Source organism: Triplophysa dalaica, chromosome 5, assembly GCF_015846415.1.
Source record: "Triplophysa dalaica isolate WHDGS20190420 chromosome 5, ASM1584641v1, whole genome shotgun sequence".
Lineage (NCBI taxonomy): Eukaryota > Metazoa > Chordata > Actinopteri > Cypriniformes > Nemacheilidae > Triplophysa > Triplophysa dalaica.
This window is the reverse complement of record NC_079546.1, coordinates 14,327,831-14,346,202: the sequence shown is the minus strand read 5'-3', so window position 1 is coordinate 14,346,202 and position 18,372 is coordinate 14,327,831. Positions and strand designations below refer to the sequence as shown.

The 18,372-nt window shown below is 37.7% G+C and overlaps 1 protein-coding gene across 2 annotated transcripts; it reads left to right on the top strand.

Annotated features, from left to right (window-relative positions):
- The first annotated feature begins 291 nt into the window (after nucleotides 1–291).
- On the top strand, nucleotides 292–14,578 carry sapcd1 (suppressor APC domain containing 1). 2 transcript variants are annotated; one of them, XM_056747470.1, is made up of 5 exons: nucleotides 292–448; nucleotides 575–692; nucleotides 11,889–12,038; nucleotides 12,324–12,443; nucleotides 12,521–14,578. In XM_056747470.1, exons 2-5 carry the CDS (start codon nucleotides 606–608, stop codon nucleotides 12,608–12,610), a joined length of 447 nt encoding a protein of 148 aa, XP_056603448.1. In that variant the 5' UTR covers nucleotides 292–448; nucleotides 575–605; the 3' UTR covers nucleotides 12,611–14,578. The 2 variants fall into 2 exon arrangements, with proteins under 2 accessions (XP_056603448.1, XP_056603447.1); XM_056747469.1 differs by having other exon boundaries at nucleotides 294–448; nucleotides 12,288–12,443.
- Nucleotides 14,579–18,372: the final 3,794 nt, after the last annotated feature.

The window sequence follows — 18,372 nt, the reverse complement described above, 5'->3', positions numbered from 1 at the left end:
AAAAAGGAGGAGCTTATGTGATGGTGTGCAGCTGAAGCCCAGCTGTCATGTTAAAACTTACAGAAATTCTTCTTTGGTTGTCCATCCGAAGGTTTGCTGTAGTATACAATTTAGCACATCTGGATCCTAAATCACATGCTGTTCCTCATTTTATTCAATTTTTGTTTCTGGTTCACTGCCATGTACTGCTTGAAAGGACTGCAAACCTAAAATGAACAATTTTTGCGAGTCATCTCCTTCATGTGTGTGTGAAGGTACTCCTAATTTGAACAACCGTCACGCCTGGTATTATTTCAATCCTGGCTTGGTCACATTCCATAACGTGTTGGAACAGACAAAGGCCGATTGAAGAGAGCTAGGATCAGGGGTTGTTTTTAGCTGACAGCCGCACAAGGAAGAACAGGGAAGAAACATTTGCACGTTTCGTCGACTTGTGCCTTATTTCGGGGTGAGTATGTTCATTGTCTTGGTTTTGCAGTAACATCATAGTTATCTGAAATTATAACAGCATCTGACTTTGCTCTCTTTCTGTTGCAAGTCGTTTTATGTCATAGTTTGTTTCTTGCTTTTCTAGTGTGTTTGTATATCAGCTGGTGTTTGAACACATGGCATTTGACAGCTCATATGCAGTCCTCATCATTCCTCTGCAGAACAGCATTTACAGTCCTGATGCTCTGCACTGCTTCCTCTGGGTAAGAGCAAGAGGGTTTCAGGTTTTGCCTACATTTAATGGACCAACGTGGAATGAAAGACCCAAGATCAGCCATGAATATGTGTTCACTTGGCTATTTTAGTGGTTATAATTCAGTGGACCAGATTGTCCACAAAGGTGAACAAAATTGGATATTTTTATCGATGAGATAAGAATTCTTGCCCCCTTGGGGACATCAAGATCCACAGTAAAAGTAGTTTCATTTTGTTCTAAAATATTTCTAGTTTCTAGGCACAAAGACAGATGACACATAAACGCAATAAGCTACAATACAATAGGGAAAGTTGTTTAGTTATCTCAATGTGCTCATGATGACGGTGTGCTATCAGAGGTGGACATTACTTAAAGCAGTGGTTCTCAACCTTTGGTTGCGCCCTCCTGTAAACACCTTTAAAGATCTGCCTCCCCCTATATATATTTTGAAAACTAATGCTTTCCATTAAATTACCATTATGAACAATTGGCTTTTTACAAGAAAACTATTAAAATTGTATGCAATCAGCCAGATAAATAATAATAATAATGCATTTTATTTCATGGCACCTTTCAGAACACCCAAGGTCACCTCACAAGCAATATACAGGTCACTACATAAAACAAAACACACAACGAACAAACAGCATATACATATAAAGTGCAATAAAGTCTCAATAAATCATGTTAAAAGGTAAAAAAAAAACACTCCACCAATAGAATCGATAACATTTTTTCGTCTCAAATGTTAAGAATTAATGTCTTACCTGCAGGGTGACAAATAAACGTAAGACGCCGTAACACTGGTAAGAAACTTAAATCCAAACATAAACGAAACATCTTTGCCAAAATATGCTTTTTACAATCGTAATGCTCCTAATTTACATAACATATTCAATGATTTTAATATTAGATTTTACATATTACAACGCTGTAATTAGGTATGATGACAAAATTTCCAAACACCCCTAAGCTCAAAATTGATCACATGACTAGACAGAGCTGAAAATTTCCTTTACGACGACACCTGAATTGTGAAAATCAGTTGAGGATTGCGAAAGTTATGATATTTATAATACCGAGGAATATAGTAAAATAGTTAACATTAACTACAATTGAAGTCGTGTGACCGACAATGCATATTATTCACACGTTTTTGCTTGTAACTTCCTTATTTTATCAGATCTTTGCATGACATTTGAAAAGAAGGTAGAATTTTGTTCATTCTTTCAAATTAAATCATGAAAATTTACTGTTTTAGGTGGAATGAGCATCAGATCCATGGAACCTCACTGAAAATATTATAATTAATAAGCGTTCATTCATATTCATAAACATTTATTTTCAGAATACAAGAGAAAACGACAAAAAAACACATCAATATTATTTGTTAATTCATATTCATACAAGTACACAACAAATATTCATTCTCTCCAGGAGGTGCTGTCTGGCTAGATCTAGCTGTGTGTTGGGCCCCGTTCTACTTTTCATAATTAGCTGTAAAGACATAACATCAATTATTAGGCCCCTCAACTGTACATACATTGATTAACACTGGATTTCTCTAACATAAGCAGCACCAGAAGCCTAATAAACATGGAGAATCATTTTACATAATCTACGTAAATCTACATAATCTACATGATTAAAGTAAATTGGACATAAAATGTTCTAATCAACATGGTTTAAGTGTGCAGGATACTTTGGATAAAAGAGTAAACAAAATAAACACAACAAGCATAACTTTTTGATCACATTCATCCAATGCCACTTTTAAATTACGTGCATAGATTTGCTATATTCAGCTAGAGGTTACATGAAAAAATGCAAAAAATACCTAAATAATATTATGCTTGTTTACTTTGTCTAAATTAATAGGCTGAGAACACTTGATATGATAGTAGGCCTGGGCAAGTGCAATGTGGATATGACAGAGTTAAAGGCTAGTCATCAGTAATCTAACTCGAAGTGATGTAAACTATGTAACCATTTTGACACGTATGTCAGAAAAAAACATGATATACATATTAAACTACATAGCATCAGTAATAATGTCAAGAAAAACACAGTCAGAAGGAGTTAAATAAAGACTATGTTTTTTTTTAGAACGGCGCCTGCACTACATTCGCTAATCTACCTGCCACAAATGTTACTACCTATTTCCGTGATTTAGTTAAATACTTTCTCCACTATGGATTTCGATGGATTTTCGTCAATAACAAGATAAAAGCTATGTATTTAGGTCCACCTACCTTTCAGTAGTGTCCAAAGCTTCGATGACGCCCATCGACCGGTTGAACGCAATGCAAATTTTCTGAAAGGCGCGGTGACCTGAAATCACATTAGGGCTGATATCCCAAAGTGTCCAACGTTTCAGGGGCTTTCACTCGATGTAGTTGCCGTCGTATTCAGAAAAAACACACTCCCACCAGGCGCCCAGGGGTAGAAATTGAATGACATACACATTTTAGAACTACACGATTTGGAACTCATTTTTGAGACAGAATGTTCGCCGCGGGTGGTTACTGTCATCATACCTACTGTAATGACCTCTCGTTTAAATGACAATGAAATGTTTTCATACCTTCTTGATCAATACAGCACTTTATAAAGTAATTAAGGTAAAAATCCCTGTTTACATTTCATTTTTTTTTTAAATATGCAATTTCTCAATAGACACCTCTTTTGAGTTTTTGCTGAAGTGTTATAGCAGGGGTTCCCAAACTTTTCACCCCGTGACCCCCAAAATAACAGTGAAAGTGACTCGAGACCCCTACTATCCTCAAAAGTGGTTAAATTATACAAATGTTGCCTGCAAATGGGCACATGCACCTTTTCAACCCAAACATCCATAATGACAACACAAAAGAGCACAGTCTAACTAGGGTGACTGACCGCTACCCAACAAACCAAATGTGGGATAGGTAATCCGTTTATGTGGGACAATGTGGGACACCATTGAAAGGTAGCACGGAACTCCGATATTATAATGGAATAAAAACGTTTGTATATTCTTTATAGTTTATAAAAATAATTTGTTATTATTCCAACTGCAACATAATTAAGGCATAGATTAAATGTTGTACAACATCATTTTTTAAGGTGTACCGTCCTTAAACATTTTGAGAACAGAATAGATGTGGAGTTATAATTTTGTAAAGTTTGAAAATCTTCTCATAAAGAGAAAACTAAAGGAATAAGAAACAAACAAATGATGAATAAGAGTTTCTCTTTTAATATGTATGATTGTTAAATAATACATTTAATGATTTTCAAATATTTTTTATTTTAGTAAACTTACCACAAGCTATAGGTTCAACAAAGTTTCAAAGCAACTCAATTCACTGTGTTTTAGTGAGTTTTCATTCGGCAAGTTGACATGGGAGGATCGCCTGCCGATCCACTGATAGACGTCACAACCCCTTTGACTGAAATCACTGCCTAGTTCTAATACATTGAGTACAATTAAGGCCTTAAAAAATTGTTGCGTTTGTATGAGTGTGGTGTGCACTGGATTTAAAATAGCCGTAAATAAATAGTTAAATAAACATTTGCGCAAACAAGTTAAAGAACGAATTTCTTGATGTGAATACTAAAAATGTTTTCTCAATATGCAAAGAAGTGGGACGGGTGTTCACCCTAAGTCTAAACATAATATTATTTTATAGTTATTTATTCATTACTTATTATGCATATGCGTAAAATATGAACTATTCAAACCGATGGTTGAATTTCGTGAAACTGATTCCAGTGCTGATGGATGTGCCTCTTTTTGTAGGCTACCTGAGGACGATGGCTTCTCTGACTGCGGCGCTTCTCCGGCCTTCTCCGCTGGCTTCGCTCGTTGTCTTTGATTGATATTAACCAACGTTTCATTTCGACAAATAAGAATATCCTAAAGTTAAGGCTGGAAAATAATCTGCGAGACACGAGACTGTTTTACATGGTGCTGTATATAGACTGCTGTGACTAACCTAATGCTGTTGCTAATATTGTTAATGTGACGTAGTCGCCATGATCGAGGGGGAGGAAATTCCGAAGGCTGGTGGCTTTTTATTTGCCTGGTTTTATTTTTTTACTTATATTTAACCAATATTTTATATTATGTTACACTTATTGATTACGTTTGCTATTTAATAAAAAAAAAATCTGGAAATCATCTTGCGACCCCGCCCACACGGCCTTGCGACCGCCACCTTGGGAGCCCCTGTGTTATAGGAGGTCGGGGTTGATGGAGGTTTTGTGAGCAGTAACGAAGAGCTGAATATTAAAAGGGTATTTAAAGTGCAGGGTTCAGATCACTGGAAAGTATACCCTGGCAACATTCACTTCTATAATCACACTTAAACAACATATTTCTGATCATTAATTAAACCTGATATCAATTATAGCAAACAAATAGTTTACTAAGCTTAAACTGTGCTAGAAATCCTCTTTAAAATGCTGCTTCAAGAGCTGAACCTTAAAAGGGCATTTAAAGTGCAGGATTCAGATAACTGGAAAGTATACCCTGGCAACATTCACTTCTAAAGTCACACTTAAACAACATATTTCCGATCATTAATTAAACCTGATATCAATTACAGCAAACAAATAGTTTCCTAAGCTTAAACTGCGCTAGAAATTCCCTCTTAAAGGTACAGTGTGTAGGATTTTGAATGATTTATTCACCAAAATGTAATATATAATACAAAACTATGTTGTGAGTGGTGAAGAAATACCTAACAAAATGAACCGAAATGTTATATTACCTTACAAGGAGCCATTTTATGTATATACACCGCGGGCACACCCTTACATGTAGTTTATCAATGTGCACAGCCATGTTTCTATAGTATCACTACACGGACAAACTAAGCGTGTTTCGTAAAACGAAGGATGCACGGGACTAGTTCTTCTTCTTCGGCTGTGTTTTGAGGCAGCTTGCAAAGCGACTACATAGAAGGATTAGCAGAAGAAGAGGAAGAACAATAACAGCATTTACTTGTCGTGTTCTTTATTAGAAATATAAACGGTTTTTTGTTGCAGTAAGAAGCAAAATTTGCGATAATGGCGGACCACACATACTCTGCACAAGAGCCAATAGAGCGTTAATCTGTTCGTTCTAAAAAATAGAAAATACGATGTAGCAAGGCGAAGTCGAGACAAAAAACGGCAGAAAACCCGAATAAAAATCGCCGTGGCTTTTCCCAAATGGGGCACACTGAACAAGGACAAGGGTTTGCTAAGCGACGCCGAAGTTGCCAGCTTTCTGCTGGACTGGTAAGTTTGTCTAATATACAGTTGTGTTCAAAATTATTCAACCTCCAATGCTGTAAATGGTTTTAGGGAATTTAGTGTACATTTGTAATTGTATTCAGAATGAAATCCTACAAGGACTTCTTAAAGAACCATATGCAACTAAAATGACATCAATTAGTTTTGTAATACAGTAGTAAATGTTTCTTTTGTGAATTCTTCATTGACATAATTATTCACCCCTTAAAGACTACCACTCTGAAGAACAGAGGTTCAATGAAGTGTTTTCAATCAGGTATTGAAAACACCTGTGGATATCAGGGAGCAGCAATAAAGCCTAATAAGCACCAATTAGGCAGCTTTAAAATGACTGTGATACTCAGCTCCTTCTAGACATTTACTGGTGTGGTTACAAACATGGTGAGGTCAAGAGAATGGCCCAGGAAGACAAGAGAACAGGTGATTACTCTTCACAGGAAGGGCAATGGCTATAAGAAGATTGCAAAGATGTTAAACATACCAAGAGACACCATAGGAAGCATCATTCGCAAATTCAAGGCAAAGGGCACTGTTGAAACGCTACCTGGTCGTGGCAGAAAGAAGATGCTGACTTCGACTGCTGTGCGCTACCTGAAGCGTAGAGTGGAGAAAAGTCCCCGTGTGACTGCTGAGGAACTGAGAAAAGATTTGTCAGATGTGGGTAGTGAAGTTTCTGCTCAGACTATATGGCGCACCCTGCGTAATGAAGGCCTCCATGCCAGAACTCCCAGGCGCACCCGCTTGCTGTCCCCAAAGAATAAGAAGAGTCGACTGCAGTATGCCAAAAGTCATGTGGACAAACCACAGAAGTTTTGGGATAGTGTTCTGTGGACTGATGAAACAAAATTAGAACTGTTTGGGCCCATGGATCAACGCTATGTTTGGAGGAGGAAGAACAAGGCCTATGAAGAAAAGAACACCTTGCCTACTGTGAAGCATGGCGGGGGTCAATCATGCTTTGGGGCTGTTTTGCTTCTGCAGGTACTGGGAAGCTTCAGCGTGTGCAAGGTACCATGAATTCTCTTCAGTACCAGGAGATATTGGATGACAATGTGATGCAGTCCGTCACAAACCTGAGGCTTGGAAGACGTTGGACCTTTCAACAGGACAATGATCCCAAGCATACCTCCAAGTCCACTAGAGCATGGTTGCAGATTAAAGGCTGGAACATTTTGAAGTTTCCATCGCAGTCACCAGACTTAAATCCGATTGAGAACCTCTGGTGGGACTAAAAGAAAGCAGTTGCAGTGCGCAAGCCTAAGAATGTGACTGAACTGGAGGCTTTTGCCCATGATGAATGGGCGAAGATACCCGTAGATCGCTGCAAGACACTTGTGTCAAGCTATGCTTCACGTTTAAAAGCTGTTATAACTGTAAAAGGATGTTATACTAAGTACTAAGATTGAATGTCACTTGGGGGTTGAATAAAACTGATAATGATGTGAGCTCAGAAAAGACATTTGTGGTTATTTCATTATAAATGTTATGTTATATTTGTCTGACCTACATGTGCCTCTTTGATTTAATTGTAAGCAGGATGACTGAATGATCATAATCAATGTCAAACCGACCAAAACATCAATTTCAGTGGGGGTTGAATAATTTTGAACACAACTGTATAAGTGCTATATATCCGCTATATAAGTGAGCTGTTTGTTTGATAGCTTTAGCTATAGATAAGCATGAGCATCAAGTGAGTTTTTCCTTGTTTTAAGCACTTTGTAATTGTACTATAATTCCTTTTTGCATGGCCGTCTCCAAATCAAGTAAGAAATAATTTTTACATATCATAATTTGCATAAATCGGGTTTAAATTATATTATAATACTGCTTAGCCTCTGTGCATACAAATGTGTAATTTAATAATTGATAGAATAAAATCCAAACTTCCAAGTTGCATAGTTTATCAGCAAGACAGTGTCAACGAAGATTTGAGAAGATACAATTGATCAATTGGGGTGATGCCAAACGTCTGCTAAGACTTTCGCTTTTAGATTACACGCCTTTAGCATTAGCAAGTGGTTTCAATAGGCAGTAAGTTACGAACCAAGTTACCATGCCAAAAAATGCTATGCAAAATAAGCGAATACATCACTGACACAATGCTAAACAAGTAACAATAATATTCACTATAACGATTAGAGTAAATAATGAATTAAGTCAATTTAATTTATTTATTTTTGTTTGTAAATAAACCTTGTCACTTGACTTGCAAAGGTTACTCTCTGCTGTCTCAGACGACGACATCTCTGTCCTGTGTCGTAGCTTCGGTCTGTTGTTCGCCTGTGAGACGTAGATTGCAATTATCAACATCACAGATAATGGCCGCTATCATTTACAGAACCCTTTTGTCCTGTGACGCCAACCGTAGCTTCTCTAATGGGAGGGAGAGGGGGGGTATCGGAGCTGTAGGTTGCAATTTCCTACATCGCCAATAGTGGCCTCTGAAACTTACACACAGAACCTTTAAATGCTGCTTCATGCGAATTGCAAGAGCGCCGCCTCACATTAAGCCTTGTAAGTCATTCAAGAACCGAATGATTTTGCATGTAGCAATTTTAAAATGTGTCCCAGATAAGATGTTTAACTTGTCAGAAATTAAGCTACAAAACAAATAGACCGATATTTCTGATATTTTGGCTGACGATGAGAAAAATATTCATAAAGAAAGAAACCGGCATAAGTCGCAACTTTGCAAGTTTCTTGCCTCACATTGCACTAAACAAATTTTGCTTGGTAAATTTAATATTATGATCAGTTCCTAATTTCTTATGGTAAAATGGTTGTTTCTGAAACGAATGATAAGAACCATGAGGCGTCAAACGAAGAAGAAAGGAAAAATGTTTCTTCAATGTTTATGTAACCCCGGATCCAAAGATCTCATCACGCCCTGTTTAATGCATATATTTCACAACATGCTTTCATTTGGTAAACTGGATCAACAGTTTCCTTTTCGATGTTTTGAAATGCTTTTTCAGGACACTAAAATTTGTAAACGGGGCTTGTATCTGAACGCGCACTTGGTATGGCTGCAACATTTAAAAGATCTTTGAAAAGCCTGCTGTTTTGAAAAGCCTACTGCGGGGACATTTCTTGATTTTTGACAACATATCCCCAATGTATGTGAACGCAGTCTACTTAATCGTGGGTTAACATCGGAGAAACTAGCTGTGTTTGTTGTGGTATTTATTCTATAAAAGGGATACATGCTGAAATGAAAAAACAGTTGCAATCCTGTAAAATTACAGTAAATGGCTGGAACCACTGCTGCCAGTTCTTTACTGTAAATTTACTGGGACATTTTTTTCACTCCTTATATATTGAAATGATTCTAACCGAATAAAGCATTGATTGAATATACGGAGCAAATTTAAAATGTAAACCCTTGTTAAATGAAACGATGTATTTATGACTAGTATTAAATATAATTATAAGTGCCTGTCGATTTAAGTTCTTGTAACTTTGATATTGTAGACAACGTTTGTCTTTTACACCTAAACGTCTTAAATCGTGCCCGTCTGCTGAGTGATGGAATGAGTTTGACGCGTCAATTCGCGCTGAGTGAAGATCAGTGAATAGAAAAGGGTAAACAAGAGTCTACACACACTAAAGAAGTAACGCCGCTCAGACGGCGGAAGGCTCATTCTGGTTGAGTACCTCCTGTATATATATATATATATATATATATGTATATATGTGTGTATATATATATATATATGTATATATATATATATATGTATATATATATATATATATATACAAGTTTTAAGGTACATATACAAATTTTCTAAGGGAATGGGATAGCTATATGATACATTAAATCAGTTAAATATGTATAAAAATACATTTGAGTATAAGTGAGTAGTTGAGTATTGCACATATTTATTGCACAGTGGGGAGAACATATAACTGTTCATGTGGCCTGAGGGAAGAATTTTTTTCTATGTCTGGCTGTTGCTCAGTACTCTGTAGCGCCAACCAGACGGAAATAGTTTAAATAGAATGTGTGCTGGGTGTGAGGGGTCCAGAGAGATTTTGCGAGCCCTTCTGCTCACTCTCGATGAGTACAACTATGGAGTGGGAAGGGGTAGTATCCGCTCAGCAGTCCGAACTATCCGCTGTAGTCTTCGGAGGTCTCGAGTGTTTGTATGTTTCTCGAGCATGTAAACTGAAACTGACAGAGAATATGTTGCCTCTAAATGCAAGTTTTAAATTACTTGCTTGATCAACACAAAATTACAATGGTAGAGCACTTAAATTAACCTGATCGCTTAGCAACCTTTAAAACAACTCTTGTGTGTCTCTTGATGTACAACGACATGGAGGAGCAATTTTTTTTTGATAACAGACTAAGGTACAGCGTCGGAGACGTCGGGCAAGTTGTGTTAGCTGCCGTTGACGCCACGGCTCCGCCTTCTTAACTGCCTGGTGAGACAGCTGCACGCACTGTCAGTTTGAGAGTGGTGGCAGCTGTCGTTTATGGGAAGGTCCCCAGGGGAAGGTCGCTGCAGATAGGGACGATCCGGTGCTCCACGTCGTAGATCCGGCAATGCAGTAGTAATTGAATTCTTAGTTGTACTCATGAGCGATGGCTCTGAAGAACAAAAGGTAAATGAATGCGGCTTCCTCTTATACCAGATATCCGGGGGCAGAGACCGGCATGCATATTTCATTCGCCAGATTTCATTGGCCTTTTCTATAGTAGTCAGAGTTGATTGGTTCTCAAGGGCGAACCCCATCTGTCGTCTCGACACAATGTCGAGAGACCGATAGAAAGGGAACAGAGCCTTCACTTTTGTTTATAATGTATAACAGAAATACCCTTATTATATCTTCATTTGTTCTTTTTTACCTGATACCGAATGTGTGTCAGTTCAAAAATGTAACAAAAAAGCGGATGAAATTGTGTTTTGGTCAAGGGCTTCGGCCAGATCGGATTTAGAAAGATGATCAGGAGCATTTTTCTGGTCTTGGATCTGAAACGCTTCACTCTTTCAGAAGAAAGAAAGAAGAAGAAAGACCGACAGATGCCCATCCCCAATTTGAGATTACGCCAGCTACAGCTGCAGACTGACTGACCATCCCAGCTCCATCTAAGGCAATTCCACCACCAGCCAAGAGAAATATGACCATCAGACCATCCCAGCTCAGACCACTACATCCCCAACCAAGAGCAAAGACGGACTATTTGTCTTATTAATGCTGAAGTTACAATATTTGGTATTAAATGCTAAACTAAAATCACATGTCACCAGTTTGAGTGCAGCTATGACACGTCAGAGGGGATCTGGCCCTCCCAGTTGAGCCTGGTTTCTCCCGAGGTTTTTTTCTCCATTAATCAATCATTGGAGTTTGGGTTCCACGCCACCGCAGGGCAGTGTTGCCCTTCTCACCGGGAGACTGCATTCATTCATTTATTTATTTAATTAGAAATTAGATATTATTTATCAGAATGATCTTACTCGTCCTGCGATGGGTTGGCACTCCATCCAGGGTGTATCCTGCCTTGATGCCCGATGACTCCTGAGATAGGCACAGGCTACCCGTGACCCGAGGTAGTTCGGATAAGCGGTAGAAAATGGAATGGAATGGAATCTTACTCGTTGTATAAATACCATGCACTGTGCTGTGTTTTAACTTTTCTGTTTTTCCTGTTTGCCCCTGTAAAGCTGCTTTGAAACAATACACATTGTGAAAAGCGCTATATAAATAAACTTGAATTGAATTGAATGAATAACAGCACCACCTACTGTATAAAACTGAAAAATCACCAAACCGGATCCCAACATCCCCTTTGTTTTTCTTTACAATTCAACCTCTGCGCAGAATACAAAGAATTATTTCACAAGTAGATTATTTTGAGTCAGTTACTAATCAGTTAGGCTACTTAAAGATGTCACACTTACAGTTCACCTTTGTCTGCCAGCTCAAGAGACGGCAAGATTTGGAAAGAGAAAAGGACAGCCTGTGGGCTGGACTGCAGGCTCTGGAACAGGCACAGCTGTGGTATCAGAGCCGACTGAAGCTAAACTCACAAAGCCAAAGTAGCTCAAGCACAGGATATTCGGAGAGAGAGGTAAAAATATGCAATGAGTGGTTTTAGAATGTCTCTTGATATCATGTCAATGTTATGGTTCCCTGAAAAGTGAATATTTATGTTAAACCCTGCACTTCTCTCTTGGTGTCACCACGTGTATGTACAGTACATTATACATTTTTGTTAAACTTAGAATTGTACTAGTCGCACTTTTCCAAATAGAAGTTTCATCTAATTTAATATTGTCAGAACGAAGTCTTTGTAAATTATGCACTTGTACCATTATAGGGCAGATGTTCTTGTGCTTTGCGGTCATGTTTGCAGCGTGTCAATGGGAGTCTGGGTACATTGATGAGCGACACTAGTTTAAGGAGTCATCAAGCTCCAGAGGAAACAGGAGGTTCAGATTGGGCTCTCCGATGGACCAACACCACACTGGTCAAGGTCAGATGTCTACTGCATGAATTATTGTCCAGTCCTATTTATTAACAGTGTAACAAACATTGTGTGCTTTCACGCAGGAGGTGATAAAACAAAATCTACAGATTTCCATGTTGGAGCTAGAGAAAGCACGACTTCAGCAACTAGTGTCTTCAAGCACATCTGTGTGACACATTCCTTCAATTTTAATTGCAACAGGGGATCAATCAAAGCACAGAATGAAATTATAATTTTACATGTAATATCTACCAAGAAATTTTCAATGAATTGAAGATCTGTTGCACCGTGCAGTCTGTTGTTCATTTAGATGGATAAGACTGTATGGCTCCTTTCCCATCAAGTTTCTGTTATGAATGTGGAGTTGACGGATTTGAAAATCTTGTTGTATATGATGGACACGGAATTTAAAAAGAGTTACTCTGATTTCCTTGTACAGTAATGATTGACAGTAATTAAGGGGGTCGCACACTGGCAGTGAAGCGCTTGCGCTTGACAACTCACCAGCAGAGGTGGGGCACTCGAGTCACATGACTTGACTCAGGTCTGACTCAAGTCACATGACTTGACTCGGGTCTGACTCAAGTCACAATTTTCAGGACTAGTGACTTGCTTGGTGGAAGTAGAAAATGAATAAACTTGACCTTGACTTGAGCGCAAGTGACTTGAGACTTGACTTGACTTAAAGTGGAAGTCTCGACAATGACTTGAGCTTTTTAATAAAGTAAAATAAAGTAATCCAATTCATTTTTACAAATAATTATTGCGACTCAGAGGCACTATAATCAGCGTCTGTGCCATAAACGCTGCACAACTTAAACCGCGCCAAACATGGCAGACAACAGTTGAGCTCCACAAATAGTCAGGTTCGGCTATAAGGACTTTGAACTGGACCGTGCCAATAAAAAAAGATTTGCCAGATGCAGAGTATGCAATGCAAGAATATATGACATGACATCCACAACGTCAAATTTAATCAGGCATTTCAAGAATCACAAGGAAAGGTAAGAAAGTAATTTCTTCAATTTAGTGATAAAACGATAACTAGTGTAATGAATTAATCGTTTCTGTTTTTCATAATATGCCCTTTGTTGTATTTTTATTAGTATTAGAAATGTGGTCATTGATCGTCACTGATAAGCCTACGTCTCATCTCACAATTAGATGTGTTGGGGAATTTGGCTATAACAGTGGCGTAGCCCTAATTTTAATGTTGGGGGGCATTTTAAAAGGAAGGGACTTTTCTGTATTACATGAAGGCTAATGTCTATATTATATGTGCGCATTTTCAAGTGGGTGTGGAAGCCGAATAGCAGCTCGCTTATACTGCATGACAGGCTGATGGACGCGCCGGTGAGATCACTTGTACCTAAAAAAACTCTTTAAAACGTTTTCAGTCATACTGACAAGAACCATTTCATCATTTCACACATTTTTTGTGTACACTCACAATAACAACAAACCCTTGCTTGATTTGTCTAAACTGTGACTCCAGATTTGACTCGAGACTTGATGGTTAAGACCTTGGTTAAGATGGTTTAGCTCGGACTTGACCATATGTGACTTGTCCCCACCTCTGCTCGCCGGTATCCCACACCAGGCGTGCACAATCTGTGTGCACAAGCTCATGCCCAAAGTTTTTTCATGATGCAAGATGGGCGAGTTTTAGCCCATTTTCATACAAGTTTTATTGAACAATAGGTGTTTTTTAAACATTCATCTATAAATACGCTCTGTGTCACATAGGTAAAAGTTTTATTGTTTTATTGCATCTGTTATTTCTATGCTAGAATCAATTATGTAGCCTACAAGGACTTTTTTATATACAGTAAATGTGCTGTTTTTATAAACATGGCATGGTGCTTTCTACTTTACATCTCGTCCGGTGTGTCACAACCGTAAAGGGGTTTTCTACAGAACCAAGTACAATTGTAACACTGTTGTATTTTCTTCTTGGTTTGGTTCGCTTTCAAATGGCACCATTTCAAAATGGACCAAATATTAATATTTGGAAAAAACACTGTCCTCTCATTGGTCAGAGCACCCCCTTACTTCCTGAATCTTGCTCGCAGCGATCATCCATCCGGATGCCTAGAAACAGCCGTGCAAGCTTAATAAAGCCTTCTTTGTTGCTGTCTTAATAGTATTTGATCATTTTGAGCCCTGCACTGTTCCACAGAACAATTTAAGCCCATCTTTTTGAGACGCTCCACAAACACTGTAAACTTTCTGCGTTTTCACACATAAATGTCATGCCTATTGTATACAGCCTAGTTCATTTATCTATTAGGTCACATTGCTTTCTTACCGCAAATGATCCCCTCCAGAGCAGAAAACTAACTCTGTTCAGGCGATCTACGCATATGTTTTATGCACACAGGTATTGTTCCAGCATATATATTCATAAGAGATTAAAGGTTACTGAACAACAGATGATATTGTGCCAGGTGCTGAAATATCCCCAAAGTTAAAATTAACAGCTGAGAATGCAAATGTTAGTATAGAAATAGAACGCAATATGGTAAATGTGAAAACAATCTAACGTGACTTGACTATTTTCAACTCAATGCAGTTATTAAAACCAAATGGGAAACATGTTCTGAACCATGAAGTGTCCAGCAGAAGGCAGCAGAATCTCATTTAAACCAAGTGATATAGACAAGCAGTAAGCCTATTGGGCTTCATCCCCAACATGTTTTAAGACCTGACAACTGCTGCATTAAAATTTGACCGTCATATTACGATGTAATGTAAATTATTTCCCTCTTTTATCAGTATTTACTTTTTCTTTCTCTTACTTCTGGAAAAGGTAAGCCTTGGCTTGTCCACACTTGATCTATATTATGCAATAAAGAAGAAAAATGAAGAAAACTACTTTAATGAAGAAAACTACTTTAATGTGCACATGACATTGATCTACGTATATTCAGGTAAAATTATACTTTGATTCATTTTGGTTGTATGTCACATTTTTAAAGACATTTGCTACAACATGTTTATTAGAGTAAAACAAATGTGGATGGCCAGAAAGAAAGACAGACAGGTTATGACAGCTGTGTTGAGAAAAAAGATGAAAGAATGACTTAAAAACGTTTTGGGTTTATACTGGATGACTCTCTGACTGATATTTCCCAGTCCTGACAATCACAGGGGAGGTTCAGATTGCCTCTGAGCTATTTCTGTTTTCAAATGAAGGTTAGTTGAAATGTTTGTAAAAATAAATAAATACATTTTATTATTATAGTGAGAGAATGGTACATTTGATATACATGTAAAAAAAATTTGGGGACAGGCAATTTTTTTCAAAGTTGCAAATATATAGTATACATGTTATGAAACATATAATTCACCATGGTCCAAATACAAACTAACAGATTATTGCTATTTATTCACAAGTTACTTTGTTTCATCTTGTTAAAAACAATAATATGTACATTGTTAAAACTTTCCTGTATTTCCTGTACTCACTATACACCTGCTTTGCAACTATCCGAATTTGTGAAAAAGGCTATTTAAATACAATGCATTATTGCATGGTATCAGGAGACAAATAGTCAGGCCAAATTTTGAATTCAACAAATAACTGAAATGGTACCAGCACATGTTTCATTTGTGGATGCACCCTCATTATTGCTGGATGCGTTTATAAAGCCTCCGTCACAACATGTTACTGTTGGTTCCCTGGTGGTCTCACACTAAATGTCTAGCTGCTGATAATAGTTATCTGATAAACTCATTGTGCATTCATACCAAACGTTTGTCTTTTTTGCTTATCTACAGTTTAGACTAAATATGGCTCTTTTGTCACAAATTCATGTGGCTACTTGCTATGCGGTGATGGATTAAACACAAATCCTAGTTAAGGGCTTTTGTCATGAGACTCAGGATGTATATATAGTATTTAATAGGGATGAGCGAGTACAGCATTATCTGTATCTGTTAACCATATGAATTATCTGTATCCGTATCTGTACTCGGACTGGGCGGGGCCTAACCAGGAAGTGGGCGGGATTTAACCCGGAAATTGGGTCGGGTTGTCTTGAGATGGGCGGGGCTTTAATCGGTATGTTATTTTAAGCATGCAATTGATATGGGTTGATCGGAAATTGTTATATTTAATGCTGATTAGAAAAATATTTACATGACAGCATCAGCATTGAGCTTCAGATCAATGGTTTTGATCACGATGACAAACGAACTTTATACAGAATAAGTTTTGCAACAATTGAATACAACACATGCGGTTGCAATTATGAAGTTACATGTAATGAACAAGAGTTTTCATATCAACATAACTTTCTTTTTTTAACTTTTAATTAAAAACTGGTTAGAGCCAGCTGACGGTTTAAAAAAGACAGCCAGAGACGCAACGCGAGTCGCATTCTACCAAGCACCACGTCTGAACAAACCCCACGTTTACCAAACTCTAGTGGTTAATAAGTAAGTACTACAAACCGAAATAAAAAACAAACCTAATGCTGAAGAGACCCTAAATGTTAACGGGAAAGACCCGCGAACCTGAGTGACTGAGGGAGAAACGGAGAGAGAGCTGCGAACACAGTCAGCAACACAATACATCTGCATGTGTGTAGGGGAGGGGCGCTGTGACTATCACAGAACGCAGACACAGTCAGCAATATAATACAACTGTATGTCTGTAGGGGAGGGGCGCTGTGACTATCACAGAACGCAGACACAGTCAGCTACCCAATGAGGATTTTTATTCAATCCGAGCACAGATATTGACTCGTATAATACTCGTACTCGGCAAAAGTGCTTTATCCGTACCGGATACTCGTTTCAGCCGAGTATCCGGCTCGACTCTAGTATTTAACATCAAACCTGTAGATGGGTTTATTAAAACAAAAATGAAATAAAAGAGTTACACTTTACAATAAGTATTGAAATGGCTTGCTTATTTGCAGTCAGTATGTGTGAAAAAAATATTTTCATGGATTCTAATATTTAAAAATTGAATGAATAAAAGGTAACTTTAAATAAACTTATTTTAAGAAACACAAATACCAAGACTATACATTTTCCAAAGATGAAATAAAAAAACATGAACCTCACATTGGATAGATCACTCCACATAATATGAAGAAAACAGCCATTTCACCACATTGTGATCTCTTGTAATTTTCATGGCTTTTTACTGGCTGTTGTTGAAATAAAAATCTCACATGCTGCTCCACTTCTGTCATCATTTCCTCACCCTCAAACATTCCTCCAAATGTAAAATAAAAAGTTAACAGGGAGTAGATTTTTACATTCCAGAACTACCAACACTACAAATAACAAATTAAGAACCGCATAAACTATAAATTCAAGTGATAGTTCACCCAAATGAAAATGCTGTCATCATTAACTCAACCTCAAACCTGTATACATTTCTTTCCTCGTTCTACTCAACACAAAGTAAGGCATTTGGAGGAATGTTTGAGGGTGAGGAAATGATGACAGAAATATTTGGGTGAACAATCCCTTTTAACTACCTTCAGACAAGTCTATTGCATAAAGGTAACTTAATTCCTGTCGTCACCTTTAATCACTCCACTTTCATGATTTTTTTAGCATAACTTTCATTGTTACACTTTTGGCGAAGCACAGCCCTGACTTGGGATGGAGTGGTCCCTTGAAATCGATCAATCACTGCATCTGTGAACAAAAAATATTTTTATTATTATATGATAATCATTTTTATCAGATTTAAGGTGCTACTACCTTGGGCCAGTGATCTCAAATTCAAGTCTTGGAGGGTCATTGCTCTGCACAGTTTAGCTACAAACAGTTCCCAATCTTACCTGCTTAGAACTTGGAAGAACTGGATAGCATGATAAGGTGTTTTTAATTGTTGGTGGAACAAAACATTGTAGAGCTGTGGCCATCCAGGAAATGAGTTTGACACCAGTTATCTAGGACATATATTTGTAAA

Bases quoted from the DNA above. Each gene is read 5' to 3' on its own strand.
- sapcd1 (XM_056747469.1), top strand. From the start codon at position 606: ATGGCATTTGACAGCTCATATGCAGTCCTCATCATTCCTCTGCAGAAC. The intron at 693-11,888 runs GTAAGAGCAAGA...TTTGTCTGCCAG, and splicing joins CTCTGCACTGCTTCCTCTGG to CTCAAGAGACGGCAAGATTT. The intron at 12,039-12,287 runs GTAAAAATATGC...GTACCATTATAG, and splicing joins CAGGATATTCGGAGAGAGAG to GGCAGATGTTCTTGTGCTTT.